The 22,401-nt window shown below is 41.8% G+C and overlaps 1 protein-coding gene across 4 annotated transcripts in view; it reads left to right on the top strand.

Annotated features, from left to right (window-relative positions):
* Window positions 1–22,401, top strand: part of ccdc88c (coiled-coil domain containing 88C) — a 32,168-nt gene that overhangs the window by 6,209 nt on the left and 3,558 nt on the right. For 2 of the 4 annotated variants that reach the window (XM_028396330.1, XM_028396329.1), the window contains exons 3-30: window positions 130–238; window positions 5,858–5,927; window positions 6,736–6,794; window positions 7,585–7,668; window positions 8,460–8,603; window positions 9,114–9,346; window positions 9,816–9,897; window positions 10,100–10,258; window positions 10,488–10,634; window positions 10,732–10,882; window positions 10,976–11,157; window positions 11,469–11,606; window positions 11,686–11,970; window positions 12,050–12,847; window positions 12,978–13,105; window positions 13,196–13,337; window positions 13,431–13,571; window positions 13,851–14,012; window positions 14,091–14,368; window positions 15,010–15,153; window positions 15,302–15,488; window positions 15,729–15,874; window positions 16,041–16,130; window positions 17,253–17,551; window positions 21,063–21,152; window positions 21,251–21,370; window positions 21,464–21,601; window positions 21,689–21,927. In XM_028396330.1, coding sequence (XP_028252131.1) covers window positions 130–238; window positions 5,858–5,927; window positions 6,736–6,794; window positions 7,585–7,668; window positions 8,460–8,603; window positions 9,114–9,346; window positions 9,816–9,897; window positions 10,100–10,258; window positions 10,488–10,634; window positions 10,732–10,882; window positions 10,976–11,157; window positions 11,469–11,606; window positions 11,686–11,970; window positions 12,050–12,847; window positions 12,978–13,105; window positions 13,196–13,337; window positions 13,431–13,571; window positions 13,851–14,012; window positions 14,091–14,368; window positions 15,010–15,153; window positions 15,302–15,488; window positions 15,729–15,874; window positions 16,041–16,130; window positions 17,253–17,551; window positions 21,063–21,152; window positions 21,251–21,370; window positions 21,464–21,601; window positions 21,689–21,927 — 4,945 coding nt within the window. Of the gene's footprint in view, window positions 1–129; window positions 239–5,857; window positions 5,928–6,735; window positions 6,795–7,584; window positions 7,669–8,459; window positions 8,604–9,113; window positions 9,347–9,815; window positions 9,898–10,099; window positions 10,259–10,487; window positions 10,635–10,731; window positions 10,883–10,975; window positions 11,158–11,468; window positions 11,607–11,685; window positions 11,971–12,049; window positions 12,848–12,977; window positions 13,106–13,195; window positions 13,338–13,430; window positions 13,572–13,850; window positions 14,013–14,090; window positions 14,369–15,009; window positions 15,154–15,301; window positions 15,489–15,728; window positions 15,875–16,040; window positions 16,131–17,252; window positions 17,552–19,030; window positions 19,397–21,062; window positions 21,153–21,250; window positions 21,371–21,463; window positions 21,602–21,688; window positions 21,928–22,401 lie in introns of those variants that run through there. The other 2 variants (XM_028396331.1, XM_028396332.1) reach the window with 2 other exon arrangements.

The following is a 22,401-nucleotide window of genomic DNA, read 5'->3' on the forward strand; positions in this document are numbered from 1 at the left end:
TCTTCAGCACAATAGCCATCCTGGACCTGGAACATAAATGTGTGTGTGTGTGTGTGTAACGATCTTTGTCCTAAATAGGCACAAATGTCAATCTAAATGCTGCCTTGCTGTTTGTGTGTATCTCCATAGTGACCCCAGCCCCACCAACCAGAGGCTGAGCAAGAATGTGAACAATGACATGTCACTTCGTCTTCACAACCTGACCGTTCTCACCAGGCACGTCAGGACATTCTACCAGGTACACGCTTACGATTCCAACACACTCACAGCAACACAAACTATTCACTTTCTCTTCAGAGGTGGAGGCGTCATTGTTGTAACCTCAGCTGATAAACAAATCTATGCATCCAACATTGGTTTGAGTGCACATGTTTGTGTGTTTGTTCATCGTTTAGCCATCATGTGTCATCTGATGTGTCACATACGTTTGAACGTTATAAACATAAGACAAACTGGGCACACACACATGACACCTTCATAAATGAAGCATTGTGAGCGTGGTTCATGGGTTGTATTACTGATTATGGCGGACATCAGTGCAGACTCATGCAATATGATCGCTCATCTTTTTTTAGTTCATTTTGAGGTGTTTTACTAAAAACCAGCAGTTATCGTAGTGGACAGAACATTCTATTAAAATGTCTATTATTTTAAATTGACCTGAATTTCAGATAACCCACCAAGTTAATAAGAACAATTTTAGAGCTGTTGTTTCTCCTCCTAGTGTCCTATAGCATCACACCCGCACAGATGATTTTGTGTGGGTAATGTAATGTGATCATCCTCTCAAACCTCCTCACAGGCACAAGTCCTGCTGTATGTGCGTGCATGCACACAGAGTGTCTTTTGTAAAAATCAGAGATAAGGAGCTCAGATACAGTTGATTTGACTGAGCTGCAGTCATATCCTGCTAACACACACACTTCCTCTAAGCTCTAACTCCATTCACTGACTGAAGCGTTTTGCTTGCTTATGGATATTGCATATAAATACTAGTGCTCTAGGAAGATTACTGGAAAGTTTATTTACACAGTGGTTAAGGGTTAACAATTTACATTATGAGCTACAAATAAATGCGCTGCACATATATGGAGTAGTTGTATTTATTTATGCATTTTTTTTAAATTGAGTCCACTATGTGCATTTGTGAGTTTTGACAGAACAGTGGTGCACTCACTTGAAATGGAAATAAAGATATTGATGTTTTAACAGCTAATCTGGGAGCTAATGCTAGCTGCTGCATGGATACACATGGCCAGATTTGCCCAGTAAACATACTGATGATTTTTATTAGAGTGTAGTAGTTTAGTTTAGCATTAGTGGGACCTGTTCACCATGATGGATCAATTAGACACATGTGTAGTCTCATTTAGCCACCTGCTAGCAGCTACCAATTTTAACACAAGTGAAACCTTTGTGAAAAATCACAAGCTTTTTTTCTTACTGCTGTATTATGTGTTGCAGCATAAACACAAAAATTACAGACTGTATTTTAGCCTTCCAACCAAATCCCATTCACAAAGTCCCATTGATCCCAAAGTGCAAAAATAGTTTTTCTTTATATTTTATAGTAAGAAATAAATACAAGAAATACAAAATGTGGCAGGAATGACATTTAGTAAGGAAATATGGCAGGACTGACCCTAGGTTGGTATTTTGTAGTCAACGGCATGTTGCCATCATGTTTTAGCATGCTGTGAGTATTTCACTAATATGTGGGAAGTATTTGAAAAAAAAAAACAATTTTAACCAAATCCTTTAGCTCATCACACTAACTGTTCTTCAGTTTACTGCACTACAAACAAACACAATTCAGTACTGCTCATTGTGTGCACATCTTGGAGGTCAGAGACAATGGAGACCTCATCTGCTGTTCACTGTGTGTGTCTGTGAAGTGGGTCATTCTGGGTTGTATAGAGTTAATCTCTCCATGATGGTTAATCTCCCTGGTCTTAACACACACACACAGTCACACACATGTATGCATGTGTACACCTCATGCCACAACCTTAAGTCAATCAGTCATGTGCTGTAGAGTGTTTGAGATCGGCTGTAAACACAAAACACACACACACACACACACACACCTCCTGCTGTTCATATGGGGCTAGGCGTTGGCTTTCACCTAATTAGATGAGGTCCCAGCAGACACACAGGCTGGTCTGGTGAATCCTCCCAGTCCCCCCAGTGAAAACTCTAACCCCTGTGTGTGTGTTTGGGAGAGGGGGGAGTGGGGTGTCTGTCGTTCCCTTTCCCCTCTGTTGGACAAAGCACTGTAACCTGATATCACCGGCTCTTTGCTCCGTGAGCTGTTTACTCTTTGCATGCTCTCAACTAATCCTCATAATTAATAGAATCAGTTTCTCAACCGAAAATAATCAGTGGTTATAATATGGCAATTTATTTATTTTATTAAATTGCTGAGCTCACATGTTAGAACAACTTCAGCACTCATGGTCAAGGTGGAGTATAATAATCATAGGACATATTTTTCTATGCACTGCGGGGAGTATTGATGTCAATGTTAGCTCCATTACCACCTGTCTCTATTAATTTTTATATTAATTTTTATACTTGGATCAGGTAAAATTGAAAGAATATTATGACATCCCACTTCAAGCTATTAATAGGATAGATTAAACCATGAATGTGGTCTGATGACATGATTTTTCACACCATGCATGGCAGCAACTTCCATCCACAGATGGCAATACATACAAAACCTTTATCTTCAAATCAAGCATGTCTGAACATGAAGGCAACTTGTTCTAACACACATCTGTCTAGTCAAGCTTGTAAAAGGTGTAGAAATAACCCTGAAGATATATCAGCAAAAGGAAAAGTCTAAAAAGACATTACATGTCTAATAAATGTGTGTGTTGTTGGCCTTTTTAAGGTTTCTGAGCCTTTGTATTTTTGGCATAATCTAAGTGTGTGTTAGGTCCTGAAAGTATGAACCTCTTGTGAAAGAGATTTTATTGTTGTGTAGTAACTTAAGCAGCACTCTCCTTCTCGCTCTCCTTTTCTTTCCTCTGATTGTACCCCTCCTTGGTTACCGTGGGAACTGCAGAACAAAGCCTACATGGGATGTTTTGAACTCCGTATCCTCTGGCCTACTTTATACACACACACACACACACACACACATTCCCTGTGCGTGCAGTGGTGCATGTGCATGTTTGTGTGGACTGTGTATTTTTACCTTGGTGGACAGTGTTTTATTGCCCCAGCTAACTGGCAGCCACTGTCCAAAGGACTGATGTGTGTGTCTGTGTGCTGAGAGGTTGAGGCTGGACTGGAAGGTTACTAGAGAGCAGTTTTATTTTTTGAGTTTAAAATTATTTTGCTGTGTGTGTGTATATACATGTAGTCAGTCTCCAGCCCTTTTAACTGGTGGTTCAGAGACTGTGCTACAGAGCAAATAATGGAAAGAAACCACTATACAGGATCACGCAACTTAAGTACTTTAGTTTGCTGTTTCTGCGTTAAACTGTCTATATTATATGATTATCAGCCCAACTAGATTGTTGCAAACACTTTGGAGTTTAAGTCAGTCAAAGTGGTGAGAAAGTTGTGTAGTCTAAAAGCTGGTGGCTTAGTAAAAGTCAGCTCTTCCGCTACCTGCCACCATTTTATTGATCTCGGATTAGAAATGTGAGCCCACTGTGTTAGTGAGCCATGGATTTAGGCCTTTTGTATATGCGTGTATGTGTAAATGGGTCAGTACAGCTGGCACTATTGATCCCCTGTCAATTTCAAGTGTTTGATCCTGCTAGTGATGTTGCTGCAGGAGATATATATTGATCTCACCAGTATGCATACTCACACACAGCAAAGTCCGAATAAGAGAGTATGTATTTGTTTGTCTTCCTAAATTGCATGTGAATTCATGTTTGTCATGCATTAGAACATCATGTTGTTCTGGTCAAAGATGGCCTTGTTCATAGCAAAGTGCAATGATTAGACTTTGAGTGGTGTATCCTTTCCAGAAGAGCCTTCTTTGTAACCGCACCCCTCCTGCGTTCTTGCCTTATAGCCATTGCTGACAAAGCTGTTTCTGCTATAATTGTTCTGCAAAGACAGATCACTTGGGACCATTATTATTATTATCGTTTTTAAAATTCCAGTTCACATTCAGGTCCGTCAAAAATGAAGTGCGTTTGTATCGCATATTAGACATCGTTTTAATTGTTATTTAGATTCAGTTACCAAAGAAGCAGCTTAAACACATTTTTGTCCCTGTGCACCATGTTTGTTTACAACACTGTTACTGATTTATCACATGTTCCATCAGTCTGTTCATTACGGTGTTGTGCATTTTCTTTGCTAATGGATTTGGTCAGACAGAGAACAACTAAACAGAGAAACAAGGAAGGCGTTGGATAAGAGCCTGATTAATGATTCCATAACAAACATGGAGCTAGCTATAGGATCCCATCACTAACACTAACAACCTGTCCATACAGAAAGCAATTCAAACACTGCCTATCCATTATGTATTGAGCTCTGAAAACAATCAGCAGTGCTCCTGAACACTTTCTGTGTAGACATACATACAAACAAACAATTCACTGCTGCTAAAAGTGCTGCTAGATGTAACAGCCTTATCTGAAAGTGTAAAGCTAAGCCTAATATGAAGGCTATGAACTTAAACCTTCTTGCTAAAATTTACGGACAGTATGTTTCAGATCAAGCGTCACTCTGCCTTTAAGGCATCTGGTAGCCAGCTCACATGTTTTATTCACACTGTACAGTGTGTGTGTGAGAGAGAGACAGACGGAGACTATTTGACTATCACATTTCCTCCAGGTGTACAGACCAGTGTAACAGAATCTGCGGGTATTACACTACCTCAACTCTACCATCACTATTGCGAAGCTGTCCCTGCAGCTCAGTTGGAACTGTGGTAATGTGATAGTGCATTTATTTGCCTGGTTAGCAGCTGACATTCGACCTCGGCCCTACATCTCATTAAGTTGTGACAGGGGCCAAAAATATTCATTGGCACCTTTGCCAAACTTATACGTAAACATGGAGGTGTGCTTCCAGTTGATATGTGATGTAACACCATATTTTTCTCTTGTGAGGAGGTGCAGGTGTGTGTAAGGTGTATTATTAGAATCAGCCAATCAATGCTGACAGTTCCTCCTCCCACAACACACACTCCCACTTCCTGATTACTATGTTTTACTTCTTTTCAGCGGTCAGATCAGTTTCTTTCTTTCCCATGTGCGTTTTCTTTAAATGTTCCTATGTGACTTTATGCTTTGTGCTTACCTGCTCTGCTTCCTCATCTGAACTTGCTTTGTCGGCCAAATTATGTTAGATTTAGTGAAGACACTGCACCTCTACATCTCCCTGAGTGCTGACTTCAATGATGTAGAATCAGGGGAAAAAGATTTAATAGTTATTTGTCTGACATTTCCTCTGCAGTCAGGTGTGTTTTGGGATGGAATGCATGGAAAGCATTCCCTCCTAGTGGGCTTTTTCTTTCCTGACGCACATACACACACTTTGTCGACAGCAGGGTGTTTCCTGTTGGCTGCTTGCCTATACACACACAGGCACACTAGTCAGTGGCTTGCTGGACTTTGATTTATTTCCCCAGAAGGTGTTTTGATCAAACATAAATAGCAGCAGGCAGACACTGTCAGCTTTGCTCACACACCCAGATCGTAAATGTCACCACAGTTAACATATCATTTGTGTACACAAGGTTTTCATACATCATTAATATGAGTTTTAGAATCATACTGCTATTTATATTGTGACCAGGACCAGCTTATTTTATTTCATTATTTGATGAACAGTTATCATTGTGACAAGACAATTTCAATTTCTTTTTTCTGTGCAATAGGAGACCTTGCAGCAGTTAATAGTCATGCCCCTTCCCAACATCCTCTGCATCGCCAAGGATCCAATATCAGGTAACACACGGCTTGCAGCCTATTGTTAATCTGGACCTATACGTTTCCACTGCCTGCATGTATGTTGTAACATTTCATCACACCAACAACAACACTCTTTGGATATTTAATTTACTAAACTGTGTACAACATGTAATGCATTGTGCTGCTGTTGCAGGATTATAAATTGTTTGTAAGTATCAGACAAGGAAGACTAGGGAGTAGATTCTGCTTATTACAAAATCATGGGCTATTGCTGTGTTCCAAGGACGTGATCCACAGTGGGTCCTCCGCTTATAATGTGGAAGACTTCCTGTTTATCACAAAGCAGTGCTCCTATCACTAGCAACCTTGAGTTGAAGTTAAAGGTTTTCTCTTTGCTTGATAGAGTTATGTTTATTAGGCACACTGTATTCTATTGTAAAAAGAATTCCAGAGTCACTGTCCTCAGATGCTTCCTTTGAAGGGTTATGCCTGGAATTGGGAAACAGCTCATGTCTCCCTGCACCCAAAATTCAGCTGAAGAAATTCCAACCTAAATTCACTTAGCTTGCATTCTGTTGGGCTTAATATAATGATACTAAGTATGTTTTGACTGACTCACTGTGGCATCTTTTTTGCTTTGTGAAAGCACTGAGCGCAGTCAGCACTGAGTGTTTAGCTATATCATTGCATGCTACTGTAATCTATCAAAAGCATTTCTTAGGACACTGTGATCAAGAAGGCCTGTGTGACATTTTCACTGTTGTTCACCAATACCATGATTTGTTATAAGCATATACACCAAGTTCAACTCACTGTATGTATCTGTGGTTTGTTTTCCCCTCAGCCAAAAGCATGGAAGAGCTGAAAAGACTTTTGTTGCTGATACTAGGCTGTGCTGTACAGGTAACACACACACACACAGACACTGTGCCACCCAGCCTCTCCCAGGAAGTGTATTTCTGTCTGTGTAGTTTTGCATGTCTGAGCACAGCCGTGGATGGTGCAGGGTGGCCCTTCATGTGGGCAGGGTTAGAGACGTTGAAAACACATCACTGATTTACTGCTGTAATCACTCATCAAGATTATAGTGCTATGGAATGCAAATGTATGTCATTAGAACTGCACTGTTCAGTAATTTAAGTCAAATTATTCTAAAATGTGTGTATATTTTAATGTGGTTAGGGGTAAACCTTGAATTACCTTCTTAGAAATGTAAGTGAAGTTACAGCCAGATGTGGTGAGTTAAGAGTTAATTGGGTTACCTGTAAGCAAACAGGAGGGGCTAGTCATGTGGGATGTGGGGCCGCAGGTGGTTTCTGTTTGTTTGTTCCTTTGGCTTGTCGTTTCCACCTCTGCCAGCAAACGGTTTTTTTTCATCTCATCTTTCCCTTTTCTTCCTTTGTCTCTTCCGTCCTCATTCCCTTCATCCTAATTTTCCGCTCCCCCTTTTTCTGCTGAGCCTCCTTTTGTGACCTGTCTACCTGTACTGGTTTGACTGGTTCCAGGAAAGAGGAAGACCACAAGAGAGCGTTGAATGGGAAAGACAGAGGGAGGGAACAGAGGGATGGAGAAAATCATATGAAAATGCTGTTGATGTTTATGACAACATTTTTTCCAGGCCCTTCAAACATTTGCTAAACAAACTGGCATTATGTAAGTTTTATTTCCTGGTTTGACACCTGTCTGTTTTTAGTGTGATCGTAAGGAAGAGATGATAGAGAAGATCAAGCTGCTGGACATTGAGACCCAGGCTGCCATTGTCTCTCACATACAGGAGGTCAGTAGACGATGGAAATCTACTAATAATCATCACTGGACATGCCACACCTTACATATCCCTGTAGCAGCTAGTAGATCCTCACAGTACCCAAATTGGTCAGTACAATGGATGCTTGACCATAGGCTAATAGCCCAAAGCTGTGTTCTCACCAGTCGCCTTTAAAGTGAATTCTGAGCAACACTCTTTGCACTGGACCTTAAAGGGAAGCCCAAATCTACTACCTTGCTCTTTGTTCATCTTCATCCTATTCTAATCTGTGTAGGCAGCACCTCTCATTGAGTCAGAGTTTAAATTAAATTAACTATGTAAGTGGGTTTTCTTCCTTCCTGTGGTAGCCTCCTTTTACTCACACTAAAAGCACCAGATGCTAAGAGCAGAAGAAGCTGTTATGTAGTCTCTTCAATATGACCGGCATCGGCTGACAGTAATCTATTTAAAGTCCATTGTTTATAAGTGTTCTTTTTGATAAAGGTCACTTAGTCCCTGGGTCAGCCATCATAACACACACACACATTTCTTCTGCTGCATGAGGTCAGGCTAATGATATTACCATGCTAGTTAACCTCCTCCACCCTAAAGATACTTTAAAGAGCCCATTATTACTCACCTTGTGGACAAGCATTGTTTAAACTTTGTTTGAACTCTCAAACACACTGAGATCCCATGGCTTCCAAATGTGTTCAGCCAAATAGCGACAGAAATGTTTATAAATTAGGAATAAAATAGTTAAATGTAGATCAAAATATATATTTTTGTAGTATAATATTGCATGTGTCTGCTCATTGCAGGTAACTCACAATCAGCTGAATGTCCTTGACCTGTCCTGGCTGGAGGAAGGAAGTGAGCTCCCCCCTGAGGAGCTGGAACCTCTGTCCCGTAGCATGGCTGCTTCTCTACAGCAACTTATTGACCAGCGAGACAAAGCCAGTGAGGTAAGAAGACACAAACAAAGCAGTGGCTAATGTTTGTCTCATCACACTCCCTTGTCGAACCATTTTAATTGCAATTTATGTTGTTTCATAATGATAATAATTCATCTGAATGAATGACTAATTAATAATATTCAGAAAAAACAGTGTCTTCATTTGTGGGTGGGATGTCCTTCTTTCTACATACCATCACACACAAGCCAGGTCAAAAGTGAGGAAGCCGTAGTGTTCTTTTGTAATCTTGTTCTAGCCTAATTAACACTGCACGTATTACCACTGAAACCTGAACTTCTGCAGTAAGGTTGTACTTTGATGCCTATAATACGCCTCAGATCAAATGTCCCACACTTTAACTTGTTATATAATAATAATCCAGTTGTTTTTCCAGATGCTACATTTGCAATATATTCTCAGCAGTGTTTGTTTTGGTGAAAAACGGATATGTATCAATCAATAAAATGCACTTTCAGAGGATTTTCCACCTTAACACATTATTGTCAACTTGCCCTCTAGGTGATTGTGGATCTCACCCAGGAGAGGGACTACCTATCTAGTCAGCTGCCACAGGAAGGGTGCAGGAACCTGGGCATGAACAGCCCAGAGCGAGGGCAGAGCTCTGGAGGTATGGGACTGAATAACGGTGATTTGGCTGTCACTGTGCCTGGGCTGACCAAAGAAGAGAAGCGGCATTTGTCAGTGGAGCTTGCCGACACCAAGGCCAAGCTTCGAAGATACAGACAAGAACTGTGAGTCTAACAGTCAAAGAAAATTTTGTGTTTGTGTTACAGTAGTTATTTACAAGTGTTGTGAACAGATGTGTTATGACTGTAGCAGAAATCCACTGCAAACTTCAAAACCTGAGAATATATCTTTGGGTCACTGGTTTAAACTCCCATGGAGCAGCTGGAAGTTATTATACAGCTAGCATGGCTTATTATAGTGCTACTGTGTAATCACACAGTGGATCCATCTATTTGGAGATTATACACTCGTACTTTACTCGCAGCTGCTCGGACTCATTCTGCAGAATGGATACTAGAGGTAGACTTACTGTATAGTAATACAAGTCTACTGTAAGTGTCATTGCTGTTAGTGGTCAGACTCTTCAATTATTGTCAGCATATCCAGATATTACCATGATGTTGAGCTAAGTATACAAGTTAATGATGGATTGAAAATATTCTAATTGGCGGTGCATGTTGTGTGTGTTTGTAGGGAGGAGAAGACGGAGCAGCTGATGGACTCAAAACATGAAGTGGAGCGTCTGGATCAGGAGTTACAGAGACTGAAACAAGAGGTCAGACCAATTATAAACAGCAGTTTCTGTAATGATCCAATACATTTTCATATTAGTTTTAACTAGCATAAGGTACTTTCTCCAGGTTATGAAGCTAACATACAAGCACTAAATGAACGACAAGAAGAGTTGTTACTGTATGTACTGTAAGTATGAGGATACTTGAATTCAATAATTTTGCATGTGTGTATGTGTGGTTCAGAACCAGTCGCTGTCTTGTGAGGCCCGTTCGGTCCGAGCATACCGGGATGAGGTGGACTCACTGAGGGAAAAATCAGCGCGGGTTGACCGGCTAGAGACTGAACTGACCAGATGTAAAGAGAAGCTGAATGATGTACATTTCTACAAGTCCAGAGTGGAGGTACTAGAACTAAAGCTTCACCCCAAGTATTTTCGTGTAGTTCTGTACCAAACACAGTTTTCATTGTCTTCTATTTGAGACAGTTTATCTACTAAATACATGGCAGTTGTATGCACCCATATTCCGTGTGCTGAGATGCATCTTACTAAAACCTTTCATCTGACACAAACACTGACTGAGCAGCTGGTACTGACAGTCAATGGATCTGTGTGTGTTTGTGGTCATTTAGGAGCTTCGTGAGGACAACCTGACACTGATGGAGACAAAGGTGCTGTTGGAGGAGCAGCTGTCGGCCTCCAGAGGTCGCTGTGATAAACTACACACACTGGAGAAAGATAATCTGTTACTACGAGCAAAGATACACGACTTGGAAATGGTATTACCCTGCCAGACAGCAAGCTGTAATAATCAAGTCAAATCTGGTGCATAGTTGATTATACACTGTATATTTGCTAACTGTGTGTGTTGTACAGGAGAGGGACAATGAACGTCGCAGACTGGAAGAGCTGGTGGAGGAGAATATGATGCTGGAGATCGGGCAGAAACAGAGCATGAATGAGTCGGCTCATCTTGGCTGGGAACTGGAACAGCTCTCCAAGAACCATGACAACACTAACGCAGAGAGTGAGACACTAACCTGCTGCTATATGTGTCTTCATTGATGGTGGAGAAATCTCAACTGTCTGTTGTTAACTGAGATATTTTCCTCTGCTGCAGCTCGTAAGTCATTGGTCCATGAGCTGAATGAGTGTGTGTCCAGCCGGGTGTTAAAGCTGGAAAAGGAGAACCGGGAACTGCAGGCATCTATAGAAAGACTGAAAGAGGAGAACCACGTCTTGCAGGAACAACAGCTCCACACGCAGGAGCTGGACAGGGAGAACCAGAGTCTCAGCAACAAGGTAGGAGACTTGAATGTCTTACAGCCACTGTAGTAACCAGTGTTTCAGTGTCTCATTATATCAGGAGGCACCTAAGCTAGGTTTTACGGTGGGGTTCCACCTTGATGTGCACACACACACACACAGGTGACACACTCCCACCAGCAGAGAGAGTGCATATGGGAAAATATGTTGCCGTAGCCACCTAAAAAACAGACAAAAATTGTTATTTATGGAAAAGCTGTAATTAGTAAAAATAACTAATTTGCATAGTTACCTACCTATGTAGCTCATTACTAACAACTGCTCATGTCTTGTTGATGTGTTATTAGTTGGAGCGCCTCCAAGGATTGTTGGACCAGGAAAGACTAACCAATCAGGACATGGAGGCTCTGGGAGAGGAAATACTGAAGGAAAAACAGTGTCTGGAGAGAGAATTGCATGCTCTGAGAGCAGAGAAGGATCGACAGGTAGACCATTGAAACTGAAGTTCTGTTAGTACTTGAAGAGACCTAAATCCTAAGGTAACAAACCGTCCTGTCTAAACAGATCTCAGAGTTGGAGAGTGACAAGCAGCACCTGTCTGACGCAGTAGCGTCCCTTCAGGAGCGTGCTCAGTCTAACAGTGAGGCAAGGGTCCGTGAGGTCGAAGCAAAGAACCGTTTACTGCACCAGAGCATCACCGACACCAGCTCCCGCCTGGCAAGCTTGGAATTTCAACTGAAAGTAGTGAGTGAAGAGGCAGAGAGGCTAAGGGAGAGAGCAGAGCGGTGCGAGGAGGCAGAAAGAGATGCAGCCAGGCTGGAAAGGAGCAGAGACGCTCTGAACAGAGAGGTAATTGTGTTAATAAAACAAAGTTTTATTTTGGGCATGTTACTCATTTAAAACATACCTGATTGCTCCTTGGTTGTAGGTGGCATCCCTACGTGTGTGCAGCGAACGGTCAGAGACTCTAGAGAAGCAGGTGACATCCTTGGAACAGGAGGTGCACAAGCTAAAGCGAGAGGCAGAGGAGGCCCAGCGGGAATTGTTCAGACTGGGAAAGCAGGAGGCAGAAAACAGCCTGCTGTCCAAGGAAAACCTGGATCTCCGCTGCTCCCTGGAAAACCTGCGCACCTCAACTGCCCGGCTTGTCACTCTACAGGAGGAGCTGAAGGAGGCACAGAAAGAGACACAGGAGCTGCAGAGACACCTGGAAGATGCCAGGGAGGAAACGCAGGGAGAGAAGAAGAGAACAGAAAGGCTGGAGCTCAGTTTGGCAGCTGTAAATCAGGAAAAGCATCGTTTGGAAGAGGAAATAGAAAAGAGCAAAGAAGAGAAGGTAGAGGAAGAGAGGCAGAGGCAGGAGACGCAGAGCAGAGAGGAGGACCTAAGAAGGGAACTAGAGGAGTTAAAGGAAGAGCGGAGAAGAAGGGAAGAAGGAGACGAGGAAAGGAAGAAGCTCCAGCTGGATCTGGAGCAGTCAGAGAAAGGCAGGAAGTTTCTGGAGAAGGAAAGCTGGAGGATCAGAACGTTGTTGGAACAGAAAGAGACAGAGCTGGAGGAGAAGGTCAGGCGATTGTCTACAGTGATAAAGGAAGGAGCAGCTCAGAGCAAGGAAGTAGATAGATTAAAGGAGATGGCAGTCAAAGCCAAGGACCTGGAGCGGGAGAACAAAGAGCTACAGAAACAAGCTACAATTGATAAGAGGACTTTGGCTACACTCAGGGAGGTGAGAAGAAAAGAACTGTAAGGGTTTCCTGCAGTCACAACAGAATAGCACTGAAAAAATAAACACTGGGAATTCTGGGACTGTATCTAGAGTTTCATATTGTGTTTCATATATGTGTACGTGTGTGCAGGAGCTGGTGTCGGAGAAGCTGAGCGTTCAGCAGCAAAGCGTTGAGTTAGAGCGACTCAATGAAGAGCTAGAGAAGATCGGACTGAACAGAGAAAAACTACTGCAGCAGGAACACACACTGGAGGACAGGTAGCCTGCTCTGATGTGTTTGGCCATATTCTAGGTCAGCTTGTCAGAAAACTGAGTCACTGATTGACCTTATTTGCATGCATATGTCAGCAAATACAGGCTGCTGGAGTCTCGGTTGGAGGAAACTGTCCAGCAGACGATGAAGATCAGGGAGGAGAAAATCTCCAGTCTGGAAAAGAAGCTAGAGGAAAGCAAGACTCTCAATGCTACTCTCCGTTCTGAGCTGGCCACTGTAAGGACCTTTGCACACTTTCTTTATTCTATGGTCTGTAATGATAAAAGACAACAAATGTGACTAAAACATGTTTTTTTTCTCTGGCTGTAGGCTCGTCAGACTGTGTCTGTCCTGCGTCAGCAACAGGAGGAGGAAGGAAACTACAACTCCCAGCAGCGCTCGGCCAACGACAGGGGAGCTACAGCTGAACTGCTTCGACTCAAAGACCATCTCATAGACGTAGAAAAGAATGTATGCACTTTTTCTAATATGGCACATTTGTAATATGTGCTTTTAAACCATTCATCACAGCCAGAAAATAAAAAAAAAAAACATTTGAACATTAAGTTCAACAACAGGATGTGGAACAGGATTTTTTTCCATAAAGGTGCAAAGAAAAATCAGGCTACACTGACTAATAATTTGACAGGAGGGAACAGAAACTAATTGCATGCATACAATATCTTTGGTAATAGAATAGGTTGTCCAGTAAAGTTTCTGAGTATTGGTGGTTGTCCTTATTTCCTCTAGAATGCCTCCCTACAGACAGAGAGCTGTCTGCTGAAGGAGCAGCTGAAACAGCTGGAGAACCAGAACACTTCTCTTAACAACCAGATGGCGGGGCTGCAGCGACACACCACCACCCTGCAGGAACAGAATTCAGCCTTGCACACACAGACAGCAAAATTACAGGTACTGCGAAGTCTGCCTGTAAATAAAACAGATCTGCTCTTTAAATAGAGTAACTGAGCTAATTCTACCCCATCTTAGGTGGAGAACTCCACAATATCTTCTCAGAGTGCATCACTTATGGCCCAGAATGCAGTGCTGCAGGGGCAAGTCACCGCCTTGGAGACCGAAGTAGAGTCGTGGCAGCGGCAGCGTGAGGAGGCATGGCGAGGCAGAGAGAACGTGCTCAGCGACCATGAACGGCTGCTGAGCGTTCACGAGAGGCAGGCACATGAGTATGAGCAGCTGATCAGTCAGCATGCTGCGCTAAAAGGAAAACAGAGGGCGCTAGAGAGTGAACAGAGGGCGCTGCACAGCAAGTAAGTTAAGAGCATCACAAGGTCCTCTGACAGATAAACACATGACAAGAACACCGCCTGTAAGGAAACTATAGATTAAAGATCACTCGGTATTTTATCTACTGTTAGCTATTTATAGACTGCTTCTAATGTTTGACCCTTAGGTCAGAAGACAGTTTTTCACATAATTCAGCATTTGTTTTGTAAGCATTTGATCAGCATTAATAGAAAAGCATCCATTCTTTTTCTACTAAAATGCTCTGTTACTTAGAAGTTATAAGAATAGAGCAAGCGGTCCCTGAATGCATCAAGAAAATATAACCAAACAACATAACTAGATAAAAACAGAATGCTTATATAAGCCTGAATGCTTGTATAAGTTTCTCCTTCTTTCAGTTTGTTGATTATTGACAGCTTGTACACACATAGTGTATTAACAGAGGGGGGGTTGAAGGTCACAATTATTGATCCATGACAGTCACAGTGTTTAACTTCAACTTGTCTTTTTTTATTATTATTTTCAAGGTACTTCTCTTTGTTTGTAAGGTTGTAAGGAGTTTTCTAGTGTGCCTGTCTGCTAAATGTTTATATGAGGTGACTGCAGTTGTTTACTCCCCATCTAAGTGTTCTAAGAATCTAAGTGCTTGGATCTCTGTTTGTAGGTATTGTTTGTTGCTGCAGCAGAAGGATAAATGGGAGGAGCAGGAGGGCCGTGGTCAGAAAGAAAAGGAAGAGCTAAACCAAGAGATACAGAAGAGTCGACTACTCCAGCAAGAGAATCTGCAGCTGAAAACTGAAGTGGACAGGTACTGTATTGTATGAAACATAATACACAAATTCCCCACTGGTTCAGGGCAGGTACAGTGGAGCTGACAAGATTACTCACTTGGCTTTTCTCCTGTTGACCCAGCAATCCTTTTTCTCCTCCTTGATTTCTTTTCTTTGCCCCTTTAGACTTACAGACAGTCATTCCCATCAAACAGAGCAAAGTAAAGCGCTCCAGCAGCGCATGAATGAACTCAAGAGTTCCTTAAGTTCGGCACAGCAGGACGTAAGTCAGTGGATGGCACGATATGATTCACTAATGGAGCAGCACCAGGGCCTGGATCTCACCATGACCAAACTGGACAACCACTGTGAGGTAAACAGGAGTGTTCATTTTAGTAATAAATAAGTCTGTGGTGGGAAGAGGGCCACGGTACACACATCATTCACATTATATTCAACTGCCATTTAACTGTAGGCATTAGGCAGAGGTTGGTGACTTTTAGGGTGTTCACAGCTCCTGTCTAGAAATGTGGATTTTCACTGCAGCTTTAAAATTCAAGTCTGGATGGCTAACTTATTTGTTACTTTCTTTTACCTGTGTTTGTGTTGTTAGCTGTTGAGTCGACTGAAAGGAAATCTTGAAGAGGAGAACCATCACCTCCTGAGTCAGATCAACTTGCTGAATCAGCAGAACCACACCCTACTGGAGAGGAGCATGGAGAGCAAGGAGCTCTATCACCAGGAACAAAAACTATACATGTAACTAAGTACACTGTGTGCAGATGTAGTGTACTGTACAATACTCAATGAATGCTGGCAGGATATTGATGCATTGAAACTTTGAAAACAAAGACATTTTATGAATGAATATCTTTTGTTGTTGTTGCTCATTTCTGTCTTTCTATCTGTTGGTCCCTCTCATTAGAGATAAACTGAATTCTCTTCGTCGCCAAAAGGAGAAACTGGAGGAGAAGATCATGGACCAGTACAAGTTCTATGACCCCACACCTAAAAAGTAATGCACAAATCATTAACAATGCCTTATTATTTACATATCCAGGACAACAAACTCATTCTATACATTCATAACAGTATAATATTTTTCAATGACATTAGGAAAGGGTTGTTTAGCACATAATCAGCCACTCACATCACAGAAATGAAGCTGTAACTAAACATAGTGTAGCCCTGTAGGCCTTCAGCCTGCTAGTGTTCAGTTAGCTGCACACAGCAGATGCTTTTGTACTGGTGTCCAAAGGGCATTGGCCAGAAGACAGAATAGCACAGAGTAGTCGGCGAACATGAGTAATTTGGTGCATCCACTGGAACAGGCAGCAGCCAGCTGTCACATCTGCTGTTTCCGCTTTAACAACCTCTGAACCAGCAGACACCCGAGACATCATGTATGATGTTGTCTTTCTGCTTTCAGAAAATAAATGTGTTGATCATGTAATAAGAGACATATAAGCTGTCTGCCCTCAGCAAGCAAGCCTACAGCCTCTATTGAAATAGATCTACAAACAACCTCAGACTCTGTTTCCCAGCAGCAGTCTGGTATTTTTCTGGGTTTGCTTATCCTTGTCTGTGTAAGCAGTGTGCAGACAGGAGGAGGAAGTGGTGTGACGTCTGTTTGGGGCTGAGACAGACACTGTCTGTAGTACATTTTTAGTCAGCTGCCAGACTGATTATCATTAATAATGCATGCATAACTTGGATTAAATACACAACAAAAACAGAAAAGTAATTGAAAAGTAGATAAGGTTTTATATAATCACACCCTAAACAGTAGATGCTGTTTAGCATTAAATAGTAATATGATGCTGATTTACTTCATATATTTCTCTGGTCCTTAATTGTTGAGTGTGTTCAGCTCAGCTGTTGTGTGGCCAGGGGTCACCATCTGATCTGTATTCCATTTCAGCTATACATGATTTTAAATAGCAGGGACATCAGTTGCCCCCACAGTTAGCGTATCTAAATCCTTTGCATTTGCTGTTGTGCAATTAAAATAGAGCCACAAAATGGAATCTTGAGGTCTCTGTGCAACTGCTGTGGTGTTTATTTGCTTCTGTTTTTTAACCTGTGCTGATAACAATTCTGCATCTGACTATAACTGTATGTTTTTGTATAATGTCAGGAGAAGTCAATGGTCTGGAGCCAAAGCTTTAGCCAAACTGATAAAACCCCGAAAGGAGAGCAGCAGGGAAAGAGGAGGCGACCGAGACAAGGATCTGGGCAGGGACCGGGCAAAGAGTGCCCCAGACATCCCCCTACCTGCAACCCCTTCCCTTTTCCCCCCTGAGACCACACCACCTCTCCCCCAGCGGTCTGGCAGTGACTCACAAGACGGCAACTACGTACATAGTAACCAAAGCAACCACATCACCAGCCCTGGCCTGGGACCCCAGAGTCCTGCTCTGACACCCATCAGCCGAGGTAAACACACAATACACTAAACGCTTCAGATTCATAGAGCAATATCGATGATTGACAGATGTCTGCAGGGTTTGATTGTTATAGTTGATACTAAAATCACAATTCTGGGTTAGTTGCACCTCCATTTTTCTCCTTTAGAGGGTGATGTTGCCCATCATTTAACCGACTGGATGACTGTACAGCCTACTCCACTGTGTTTGTTTTAACCAGATGCTGATACTCAACTACTACTAACAGCACTTGAATTTGTCACAGAATGTTTAAATAAGTTTTCTACTTCATCCCAGCCCAAAATTAGACATCTGCAAGAACAACAACATTCTATATGTTATTTTGTGTTCACAGCCACATGTGTTAATTCACACATACTTACCGTTTAATTCAAAAACCAACTTGCATATATCCTTCAACATAGCGGCAACAGAAATGAAGGCAGTGGTCAGAAGTTTAAGACGCTTGGTTCCCCTATGATCTTAGAGGGCACTGAATAAAATATGCCAGGGATTACAATGTCTTAACACTTTCTAAAGAAGAAAAAAAATAAACAACAACAAAAATGTGTTGTCTTTGGCCTGTGATGATGAATCGGACGTCATTAGTTGTCACATTTTTAGTCTGAGATGTTTAGTCACCGAGGACAGCTGAACAGGAACGGCTAACTGGCAGGCTTTGCTGTCATTTCAGCTCACTATTATTCTCAAAGATCTCTCCCCGATTGCTTTGATTCGTGACATTGTGATTGATTGTGTAAAGACAAACCGATCAGCATACTGAAAGTGTAACATGCTGTAAAAACATTTGTTTTGTGGATGAGCAGAGATTATGAAATCCTTGTGATGGTATGCACAGAACAGTCAGTGTTGCCATTGCCCTTCTGTTCATTACATCTTATAGATGGATTAAGACAAGGTTCTTAGTAAGTTCTCCTGATAGTCTCCTGACAGTGGCATAATCCTGCTACTACCTCCATTGTCATCCATTCTGTGATAAGGGATGATGAAGGTGACCTTTCACTGCCTGATGCACATTTTATAATGCATGGTCCTGAATGATTTTTCTTTTCATGTTTGTGGGGTTTCTGCTGCTCTGCACTTAAACTGAATGACCCTGAGCTCAATTCACTCCTAGTTCATTAATGGGAAAAAAAATAGAAGTTGTGTATGTCAACTGTTTAAGTCAGCTTCAACAACACTTCCCATTAGCTCTGTCTTGTTTTTGTAACATATAAGAGTCAGATTTGTGCTGAGCTTCCCACCACTCATTCAAATTGACGTGAATTGAGGTCAGATTTTAATCTGAAGCTTGGTTTTATAATGGGATCCTGTTTCCGTGGTTCTATTGCATGTTATCTATACCTTCACATTCTGCTAATCATAATTAATTGTCTAATTAACTGTGTGTTTTCTTTAATTTAATCAGTATTGTTTCATATTCTTTACATTTCTCCTTCCTATCTCTTTTCATTTGTCTCCCTCTCAGCTCCTCCTCCTCCAAAACGTTTCCCTTTTCTCCGCAGTAAAAGTCAAGACAAGCTCCTCTTCTCCTCCTCTTCCTCCTCCTCTCCCTCCTCCTCCTCCTCCTCCTCCTCCTCCTCCTCCCGCTCCCGTCCCTCCCTCTCTCTCTCCAGACGACTGCGATTTTGGTCTTCCACTGACATCACAGCCGACGCCATCACTAGCCCAACTATCTCTACCAATGGAGTTTTCTAATGTCCTCTTCTTCATCATCATTTGTAACCATCATCATCATCATCATCATCACTGCCCACACCATCAACACTCACCGTGACCTTAAAAATGTCACGCCAAAATGCACACATATCAGACATGTATAAGCACTAATAAAACACAAACAGGTGCATGTTGCCGGCCAGTATACCTAGTAAGTAGTGTGTGTGTTTCTGTGTGTGTGTGTGTGTGTGAGAGAGAGAGTGTTTGTGCACGAACATTTGTCTCCAAGCACGTCAAGCCTGCCTTCAAATTTCTGCATACATGTAAAAGCTTGTGTGCTTTTGATTACAATCTGTTTAAGTGTTGTGTGTGTGTGTGTGTGTGTGTGCTGTCGCCTACTTCGATGTTTTCAGTCAGATAAGTGAGAAGTGATGGCTTCATCAAGAGCTGATCTTATTGCTTTGAGATAAATGTGTTTACATCACAAGGCTTTGCTTCACTCAGCAGTAACACATCACCACAGCAACCGTACTGCACATGAGTTTAAGTCTGTATGATTGCACATAACCTGGCCCTGTCCCTATCCTATGTGGTTCAATAGTTTCATCATGCAAGTATAAACCAAATTAAATACATTGTTTATTGACAGGAAAGATGATTGTTGTTTCCTGCTTGTGGTTGATCTTGTAGCTCTAATGCAGATCGTCTAGATATTGATTATCTGGGTTCTGGTATGCCTTGGAGACGTTACAGCTTGGGGTTGTCCATCTGTCCTATTACTGTGATGAAAGCTTTGTGGAAGCCACAGACTGTTCAGAAATGAGATGTCTTGCAGGTCTCCCCTCTGCCCTGTCCTTTTAAAGACTAACTCAGTCTTTAGAGTCAAATGGGAGGTGTGAACGCTCATATTCTAAACCCACCAATCTAATTGTTTTTAAAAATTACAACAGAAATATTTTACTTAAATATCCCAAGAAAACTACCCTAGTAGGGGAACTGTTTGACTTTCAGCAGCACACAGATAATCAGCCTCCCAGCTCTCAGCTTTCAGTTCTCTGTACGAGTATATATGGCCACTAGCTTTGTAAATATAAATGCATTATATTATAAATACATAAATTATGATAAGTGGATGTCTTCCAAAGCCTTTTATAGTCTCTCCCCTTTGTGTGATTCTGCCACCTCAACACACAGGAAACGCTATACAGGAAGTAGAAAGGATGTACGTCTATAATATACTGTATCTACGTGGTGTCTCATTCACAGTATTTTGTCTTCATTTGAACTGGAACTGTGGAACTTAATCTGTTCCAAGCCAGTGTGTTCTATAGGACTATGTTTCAGTGTACTTGTGGTTAAATGAGGATTGTTAGAGACACATATACAAATCTAAAAACTACCCATTAAAGTGAACATTTTATGGAAATGTCCATTTTTCTTTTTCAACAGTCAGCCCAGAATTTTGTTTAAGTCTACCACGTTTGTAACGGTGTGTGGCAGAACATTGCATCAGTGAAGCTCTGGTGGAACATCACACCTTTTTTTTTAGTTTCGATGACTCAGTGTGACACAGAGGGGAAATGTGAAGGATACTGCAGGTGTCAAAGAGAACAATAGTGTATTTGATCACACCAGAATGCTACTAAAATGTATTAAGACTGATGGCAGATATTAGGTGGATGTTTTGCTTTGCCCTCTTGCTACACTAATCTCACACACTCAAACACACCCTGTAGCGATGCTCCCGCTCTGTTGCAGCACTTTGCTTCCTGTGATTGTATGCCTTTTAGTCACATTGTGGATACAGAGCACTCCCTCATGACTTTGTGATTGGTTTGCAGGGTTGACTGACAGGGGCCGAGGCGTCTATCGCAGCAGCACTCCAGGAAGCAGTAGTGAAAACGTCAATGGAGAAGATGGGCATGGGCAAGGTGATTCATATAATCAAGGATCTAGAGGAAAATGAGGGCTCAAACGTCCCCTTCTCTTCTGTGTAGTTTAACTTTTTATGTATTTGTTTTAATCCCAGGTCAGACCCATAAGACTCATTTAACTTCAACTCCAAGCCATCAGTTATCTTCGCTGGGGCTCAGTAACAGCTCTACCTCCAGAGGACAAGTCCCCAGTCGCAGGCCCAGAGGTACACCAGGTAATAACCTGGTTTAATTAGACTTTTAGACTTTTTATTCATACGTTACCAGAAGAAAGGATATAGTAATTATTGTGGATGAAATGTTTTCAGGGCTGTTATTTGATGAAGATTCTCGCCACAACACCTCTGACTCCATGTACGGTCTCCATGGCAACAATGCAGGACGTCCAGGGTCTGCAGATTTGAGTCATAATACTTCCAGTTCTAACTCACCTGTCAACTGCAGAGGTACAGACACTTTCAGTAGCTATTTGTGTTTAAAGCAGTGTTCAACAAAAATAGATCTCACTCTTAACGTGTCTCCATCTCCATCAGACACACCTGATCGGCAAATTCGTTCAGCCAGCCTCTCTAGTGATGATGTCATGGGCCTCAGCCAATCACATCCGAGTCTATCTCGTAGTTCCACCCTTCCATATGACCATGCACCCCAGAGAGCCCAGCCACAACATGGAGGCGGGGCCAGGAATAAAACACGCCCATCGTCTCCTGGAAGTGAGATGGTGACACTGGAAGAGTTTCTACAGGAGAGCAACATACAGTCTCCTCCTGTGGTAAGAACACATAACATACCAATATATGGACATATGCACCTATAAACACATGACAACACAAATCCCTCTAACATGTATTACATGGGTATTTGGGCCACAGCCAGGAGGCTTAGCATGCTAACTACAGTACATATCACTGCAACACTTCAACGAATGACAAAATATTCCTATAATACCACATAGTCTTGTATCATAAATTATTCAAAATAATTCAATTTACAGTTGTTAAAATGTTCCTCTGAGCTTTGAATTCACAGCTGCATCAATTAAATGAGGCCAATGTTTCTGGTAAAGGATATGAACTTTGAAAGAAAAAGTTATCCACATACCTCTCATTAAAATTACACTCAGATGTTACTGTTACGTACCTCATCATTTGAATGTTGTCCTTGAATGAGTTTTCTTTTGTGATTTGTCTGGAAAGAGAAACCTAAATTAATGTCAGCATTGGATAGGGTTTCAGATTTTAAATAT

Source organism: Parambassis ranga, chromosome 22, assembly GCF_900634625.1.
Source record: "Parambassis ranga chromosome 22, fParRan2.1, whole genome shotgun sequence".
NCBI classification, from domain to species: domain Eukaryota; kingdom Metazoa; phylum Chordata; class Actinopteri; family Ambassidae; genus Parambassis; species Parambassis ranga.